We start from the raw sequence: 8,423 nt of genomic DNA, 5'->3' as shown, positions 1-8,423 counted from the left end.
TTTCAAAAAATCTTGAATAAAGTAAAATCTATTTTTTATCATTAAACTTCATTTTTAAACTAACGGTTTCATTAATGACGATATATGTGAGAGGGTTCTTTGTTGAACTCTTTATTATAAGGGCTTGAAAAATATGGTATAAATGAAGGAACTTTCTTGTAATTTTACCTAATTATTATCATAAATCCCAACTTAATGATTGTCACTTAATTTATCATAAATCCCAATTTAATGATTGTTACTTAATTAAAGCATGCACACAAGAGAAATGTTATGTTGTAATCCTGAAAGCAGAATGGTAGCTAACATGATCACTGACCTTGTCTGTGTCCACATCACGGATGATGGCATTGATGACTTCCTCATTATTTTGACACATGTCATCAGCTAAGGATTCTCGTAGCTCATCGATCTCTATATATCCACTCTTGTTCTGATCGAAGTAAGTGAAAGCTTTGTGCAGGTGCTCATCATTTCCTATCTTTCTGAGATGAACCGACACAGCAACAAACTCTCCATAGTCCAATGTCCCATTGCCATCAACATCAGCCTGTCATTGACATGCTACATCACTTTCACAAGCAGATTGCAAAAACAGTAATGATATTCTTATATCAAACAAAAAGGAAGAGTACACATTAAACATTGTATCAATGCAACAAGTTGTACTAGGAAAACAATGTGTCAAGTACATGAATTATGGCAACTTAACAGGTCAATGTCAAAACTTTGCGCACGATCATGAATTTAAAGTTAGTAATGAGTTATGTTTCAATATGTTCCTTAACAAGATAATTAAGGCTCGTAAGCCAAATTACAAAGAAGCAAAATCAAATGAATGCTGTAACGGAAAAGGTACATTCAGGTTGGGTACTTACAGCATCCATTAAAATCTTAACATCAGCATCTGGAATCTGGTGGCCAAGCTTGTGCAGACCAAATTTCAGCTCTTCTAATGATATATTCCCGGTATTGTTTACATCTATCTTTGAAAACATCTCCTTTATGTCAGCTACTTCCTCCACCGACAAATGTTCAGCAATCACCTGCAACAACTCTACAAGTTGATAAGCATTGTAGTTCCCAAGAACAATGGCATTGGCCTATTAAGATAACATGCAAGTCTCAATTTAAATCTTTACCCTAAGAGCTCTCTTCTTGAGTTTATTCATCACAGAGAATTGCTGAAGCCTAGCTTTCACAGTTTCACCAAGATTAACATTTGGTGCCTTTTTAATATTCTGCAGCCAAGGATGATCTGCATTTAAAATTATCAGGTCACGCTCAGTTATGTACAGCAGGGACCAAAATTGCCACTAAAAACTAATGCAAGATAAAAGCAGGAACCCAGAAAAGAGTAATCATTAATTGACAAAACTGTAAGTACAGGTCCTTATAGTATAAAGAGTAAATTTTAATTGGTTCCCATGTATAAGAAAAAAAAATAATAAACACGTTCAGCATAAGTAGCCATTATATTCCCTAAGGGGGGTTATTCATTGGTGTAATTATTGGGATAATGGGATAATTTTTGAAACACCACTTTTTGGTGTTATTGGTTGGGGTAATTGGGGCTGGATTCACCTTGATGGTGTTATTGGTTTGTTGGAATAATTTGGGGACAAATTCCCCACTTCCCCCAAAATTACCCTAGCTATATAACCCCTCCTCAGCCCCACCCCCAAAATTTACCCCATATCGCTTCCTGGAACAAGAGAGGGGGACAAATTCCCCACTCCCGTTCTCGAGCTCGAGCTCCGTCTTGATGATGGCCCTCAGCAAACGCCGCACCTGGGTCATCCTCTTCCTCATCGTCTACACCCTCCTCCTCTTCTCCTCTTGGAACCTCATCCTCTCCATCCGCTCCTGGTTACAACTCGTCGTCTCCTCCTCGTCTCCGGCGGCTCCGTCCCTCCTCTCCGCGCCTGGTGGCAGGCCCTCTAAGCCTCCGTCCTCGTACGGCGGCGTCTTCGGCCTCCTCTCCTCCTGTTGGCAGGCCCTTCTCAAGCAAGAGCCACGACGGGAGAGGCAGCGAGCGCGCGGGGATGGTGGCCCTCCGGCGAGCAGCGTCAGTGAGCGGTCTCGAATGCCCTGTTTGCACTAATTTCATGTATCCTCCAATCCATCAGGTGAGCTTCGGCCTTTAATTACGTTTTAATGTCTGTTATTTTTTGTTGAATTGAGAATTTTGGGGGTTTGGGAGCTCTGGGTTTAGGGTTCCTTTACGACTTCTGTGACAAAATTGGATCTTTTTTATGAAAGATGATGAGATTAGGGATGATTAGTTATTTTTCTCCCATGATTTTTGATGGACTTTGGTTACGGATTTCTGAATTCCGGAAATTATGTGTCTTTTTTAGGTTCATGTGGATGGTTATTCAAATTATTTGTTGGGCATTTAATATGTGGATTGTGAAGCATTTGGTAATGTGGATGGTTGTATTGTTGGGTAAAATTACCCCATTGGAACAATTTGCCCCAATTTGCCCCAAATTACCCCAATGAATAACCCCCCTTAGATACAACATTTTGTAACACACACTAAATTTATTTGACACAAGAAACGGTAAGTCAAATTCTCCGCCAAATATCTTCGACTTTGATAAGCAATAAAAAAGGAAAAGGAATAGAAGTGTACCAAGCACTTCCTGTGCTGTTAATCTCTTCTTAGGATCGGGATTAAGCATCTTCTTCACAAGATCCTTCGCATTGTCAGAAACTCTAGGCCACGGATCCCTCTTGAAATCAATAACCGATCTAATAATTGCTTGTGCAACTCCCTGTTCAGTTTCTGCATTCAACCAACAGATCACAACAAAACTAAGCATTCTTTCCATCACCAGATAAATTCCAATTTATCAACTTCCAAGCTTCAACCAACAAAGAAATTACCCGCCCAAAACGGCGGCACACCGCACAGCAAGATATAGAGGATGACTCCAGCACTCCAAACATCAACTTCTGGCCCATAATGTCGTTTCAAAACCTCAGGCGCCATGTAATAAGGACTGCCAACAATCTCCGAGAATATCTCACCTACGAAAGAAACAAAAAAAAAATTAGCACGAAAAAAACGAATAAATGTACAATTACCAAATTATTAGCAACTAAAGTTCTACCAGGCTTGAAGAACACAGACAACCCGAAATCGATCGCCTTGAGAGCAGCCGTCTCCTTCTTGTTAGCAAACAAGAAATTCTCCGGCTTGAGATCCCGGTGAATGACCCCGTGTTTATGGCACATCTGAACAATTATCAAGTTTCGATCTTTTTCAGATCTACAACCTAAACATTCAATTGAAATTTCTCCAAGAACCCAGAATCTCCCTCACCTGCACGACTTCGACAATGGTTTTCGTCACGACCGCTGCAGCCCTCTCCGTATAATGCCCCCTCGCGACGATCCTATCGAAAAGCTCGCCGCCCTCGCACAACTCCATAACAAGATGCACTGCATTATCATCCTCATAAGTATCCTTCAAGCTAACAATGTTGGGATGCGGCGGCAGCGACCGCATAATCTCGACCTCTCGACGAACATCCTCGATGTCAACGGAGGTCCGCAGCTTCTTCTTCGATATCGATTTGCAAGCGAGGTGCTCGCCGGATTCTCGATCGATGCAGAGGTAGGTCGTNTTCGGGGGGCGCTCTGATGGATCCACCGGCGACGCGCAGCAGTTACCCATGATTCAAAATCGAATCTTGGAGAGGAATTGAAGGGAAAGGTTGGATCTTGGATCTGATATAGAGGGTTGGGGTTAGGGCTTGATTCTCTATCAGAGGGGGGAAGGGGGGGATTTTGAGGGGTCAAAGCTGGATCCGGGCTTTTACAATGGGTGGGAGGAGATTTGGGGGCAAAGGAGTTGGGGATTAATATTAATTAAGCAGATATTAGGTGATTAATCCTTAGAAATTCTAAGCTATTCTCTCTGATTTCTCCCCTCTTTTTATTTCCCCTCTCTCTCTTCTCAGAAAAGAGGGAGAAAGAGGGAGAAGAGAGAGAAAATATTGTGAGTTTTGTTTTTTGGGAGGAGTTTTTATTGGGTACAAAATGAAGACACAACTTTTTTTAGGAAATGGGAGAACATTTCACATGATTGTGAGTCTTTTTGCCTTTTTTTTTAATTTTATTTTCTATTAAGGTTTAAATTGGTAATGAAAAATATGCTTGATAAAAGGTGATAGCGTGAAATTGTTAAGCTCATTATGACCGTTTATTGGCTTAGCATGATTCTAGAAGCACTAGTAAATTTGATTCTGATAGAAGAATAATCCCTTTGATTACTATCACTTTGTTTCAAAAGAAAAAGAAAAAAAGAGAAGGACATTATTATTCGATGGAAAAATATAGAAGAGGTTGTTTGGTTTGCCTGAAATTTCAACTACAACTTCAACTAAAATTTACGACAGAATACTTGCACTTAGAGGTAATCTTCCTTTAAAAACAACAACATTTGAGCATATTCTTTACTAACTATAATAGAAAAAAATATTAAAAAATATTTCTAGAAGAAAACTCTAATTGAATCTAGTCAAACCGTCTAAAAGGATAACTTAATTCCATCAAACTATTTGAAAGCAAATTAGTGAGCCATCAAAACTTTAGTTCTAGAAGAATCTGGTTAACTTTAACATCGTGAGTGTCAATTTTTTAGATTCAAACAAATAGCAATAGCCAATAAAAAGACATGTTATTTGTTCCATAATTGGTCTCATGATTTTAAATCCAAAATTAATTTCTTTTGTGTTTTAATAAAATCAAGTTGGCCATCATAAATAAGATCATACATCATACATCTTTATAGTCCAAAAGAAAGATATATTGAACTAACATTTCAAAAGACCAACAGATGCAAACTGGGCAATTAGTACAAGCCATAAAAATAATTTGGAAAAAGAATTTCGCTAGAAGAAGGAGAGAATTAGAGAGAGGTGTGAGAAAAGAATTGAGTCTTGAGTAGGAAATGTAGAATCCCCCACTCACCCTCAACTATTTCTCTCTCTCTCTCCCTCCTCCTTTAAGTATCGTACTTAGTAGAGTAATGGTTAGCAAAACCGTTCTAAAAATATTCTCGCAAGAATTTTACAGTATTTAATGTCGGACATAAACAAGTAGTGTTGTTTATTTAGGGGCTGTTTGTTTTACTAAAAAAAGAGGGAAATCAAAGAAATAGAAAACTATTAAAATGAAGAATTGGTTTGGGAGTGTTTGGTTGGCTAAAAAAAGAAGGAAATCAAAAAAATGGAGATGAAATAATGTTAGTTGTCAAATTATTATTGGATGATGTGAGTGATTTTTTAAGAAAACTAGTTTTGATGTTGTTTGGTTGGCGAAAAAAATAAGGAAATAAATTATAAGAAACTTATTTCCTGTAGTTTTGTTGTTTTTTTTTGTTTGGTTCATTCTTAAAAATAAGAAATGAAATGAGATGAGGTGAGTTGTCATTGTATTATTAGGCGATGTGAAGAAAGATTAAGAAAAGTGTTTTCATAACTTTTTGGGATGAAAATGGAGAAATGAAATGTTAATGAGATGAGGTGAATTGTTATAATATTTTATTGGATGATGTGAGTGATTTGAAATGATGAAAAGAGATGAGTTGAGTGATGTTTGGATGAAAATAATATTTTATTAGATGTGGTGGATGAGTTGTTAGATGAAAATAATATTTTATTAGATGTGATGGATGAGTGGTTAGATGGAAATAATATTTTATTAGATGATGTGGATGAGTTGTTGGATGAAAATAATATTTTATTGGATGTTGTGGGTGAGTTTTAGGGATGGAAATGGAGGAAATAGTATTTTTTGAGATTTTCATGTTTTCCATTTCCATTTCTTGGTTTTCTTGGTTTTATTTTCATGTTTTCCATTTCCATTTCTTGGTTTTCTTGGTTTTTAGGAAACCAAACAAACAGCCCCTTAAGAAAACAAAAAATAATAGTTTTATTCATACCTAATGGCATTCATTTGACTCGCTTTAAATAGTGAAAAAGTTGTTAAAAATCAATAATATACAGCTCGCTTGAGAAAATTAATACAAATATTTTGCTTCTTAGCCAATCAGATTGAAATAAAAAAAAATTAAAATAAAATATTCTCATGTCGAAGAAAATTTTGCTTTTGCATTTATGAGCTTAATTAGTCAAAAAATTTATTTTCTCGTGAATCCCAGGTCAATCGTCAACCTCTTTTTTCTCAAGATTCTCTTTAAATTAGATGAATTTCGGTAGAAAATTATTATATAGCATTATAGCTTTCGTGTCTAGACGTGTATACATTTCCAACTTGTATCATAAATACTCAAGTTTACACAAAACATCGGAACCTTAATATTTATGTCAAGAGTGAACATCCTTTTATCCCTAAGAGAGATACTTTCATGAACAAAAATACTCTGATTAAACATTTAAGTAGCAGTGCAAATCATACTCTAATTGTGTGCTAATAATCTAGAAGGGGGAGAAAACTAACTTGGGACGCGAATGGATCGCCGGTCAACCAACAGCATCATCTTGGTCAACAGATTCATGCACAATCAGAAGGACTAGTTCTATTTATTACAAAACTTTGGTCTAATCATCAAATTGGGGGTCTAGAGATAATTCAAGTGAGGTGGGGGCTATAAATAAGAGAAAATTGCTTGGCTTCTAGATATATACACATGGACTTAGCAAGCAAGAAATGTTAATAAATGTGGCCCTACAAACAAACTGCTGATCAACTAAATGTTGACATGGATGATGAGGACCATTGGGCAAGATTTGATGGTGATAGTTATTCTTGTTAATATTTTTAAATTCCCTTAATTTGCCTCCTTATATTAATATGGTGAATATTGTTGGAAATTTGTATTAATTTCTTTTGCATTGTTATAATTAACAATATATTTTAGATATTTCTTTCTTATTCTCATAGAAGATAGAATGTCTCCGTATTCGGATCCTTTCCCCACCAAAAAAGTGATAGAGGGATCAATACTTAATTATAATTATTGATTATCTAGTGAGTGATTATTTTCTAAGAGTAAATTAGAAATGAGTACAATACATGAGGATGGAGTGAGTATTAGATATAGAATATATCACAATCATTTACTAGATAATTAAAGATTGAGATTAACAGTAATGGTGTCTACCTCACAGGAATCATCAAATTAAATAATCATCAACATCCACGTATAATAAAATCACGTCGTACGCTACTAAAAACCTCAGCTAACCACGTAATTGAAGAACACTCACCGACCAACACGGGTCTCATGACCAATAGATGATCTACTTAATTTTATGTTGGTAATATAATGTTTGGTGCAAATAAATGGCCAAGTGTCCCCATAACTTATGGAGCACATCGCGGATTAGTTGTTATCACACTTCACCTTCAGTTCAATTAACCTTTTTGACTGCTGCTTCCAATTGTTTTTTATTTTTTTATTTTTATTTTATTATGTTATTTATTTATTTATTTATGTTTTGATAAGTACGTGGGCAAAAAGTTAAAGGGTTCCTCCTTTTTTTTTCTTTTTATTTATCGCCCCTTGAAGAGTGAAGTTTGTTTTGCTAGCTAGAAGCAAAAAATAAAGAGTAAGGGGGTGTTTGACAATCTGAAAGTGAATTTAAAATATGTAAGTTACTTTTTTTACAAATAACTTTTACATCCATATCAGCACGCAAGTGAAATACAGTGTTTGTTTGAAAAATTAAATTATTATCGAAAGTATAATGTGAACATGACGTGGTAAAATAAGATTAATTAGAAAGTATAATTAAAGTTATTTAATTAAATTAGTTATATTTTTATCACTTTCTTGTGACTTCACCACTTTTTTAGGGAAATTCAAAATTGCATCTCACTTTTATAACCATTTACATGAAAACAAACATCTTAATTGTTAAATGAAAGTAACTTTCTCACTTTCATCTTTCACTTGCATACAAACAGACACCCCCTAACTGTCAATGAGATAAATTTTAAGAAACTGGCGTTGAGTAGTTTTCATTTATTTCCTATTACAACTTGTTAAAGTGAAAATCAGATAGGTAGATAATCCTAAATTTACTTAATGAAATTACATGTGGTGACCTAATTCAAATCTGTTGGCAAAGCTGCTTTTTTTGAAACTTTCTGGAGATTGCTTTCACGCTAGGGTTAGGTTTAGATCTTGGCTTGGGCTGGTTTTAGAGATGGGGTTAGGGTTAGAGTTATAACGATGACTATCGAAGACTGTAGTCATTATTATAACTCTATTATTCCTAACTTCTAGACAAAACACTAACTATATTTCAAACTAACATCCTGTTGGGGATGCACAACCCCCCTGATGCGATTTGGAAATAGAGATTTAGGAGAGAAGAGAGAATTCAATCAATCACAAACACACAAGATTTACGTGGTTCGCTTCTCAATGTGAGAAACTACGT

The 8,423-nt window shown here is 35.7% G+C and overlaps 1 protein-coding gene across 1 annotated transcript in view; it reads right to left on the bottom strand.

Moving 5' to 3' along the window:
* The window catches only part of LOC109820970 (calcium-dependent protein kinase 20-like), a 4,519-nt gene extending 834 nt beyond the window's left edge, over window positions 1-3,685 (bottom strand). The window contains exons 1-7 of the mRNA XM_020387166.1: window positions 3,332-3,685; window positions 3,120-3,243; window positions 2,893-3,036; window positions 2,639-2,791; window positions 1,143-1,258; window positions 879-1,046; window positions 320-550 (exon numbers count right to left, since the gene is read on the bottom strand). Of these exons, the coding sequence (XP_020242755.1) occupies window positions 320-550; window positions 879-1,046; window positions 1,143-1,258; window positions 2,639-2,791; window positions 2,893-3,036; window positions 3,120-3,243; window positions 3,332-3,685 (1,290 nt within the window). The remainder of the gene's footprint in view (window positions 1-319; window positions 551-878; window positions 1,047-1,142; window positions 1,259-2,638; window positions 2,792-2,892; window positions 3,037-3,119; window positions 3,244-3,331) is intronic.

Source organism: Asparagus officinalis, chromosome 8, assembly GCF_001876935.1.
Source record: "Asparagus officinalis chromosome 8, Aspof.V1, whole genome shotgun sequence".
NCBI lineage: Eukaryota > Viridiplantae > Streptophyta > Magnoliopsida > Asparagales > Asparagaceae > Asparagus > Asparagus officinalis.
The sequence above is the reverse complement of the archived record's forward strand: the minus strand, read 5'-3'. Positions and strand labels throughout refer to the sequence as shown.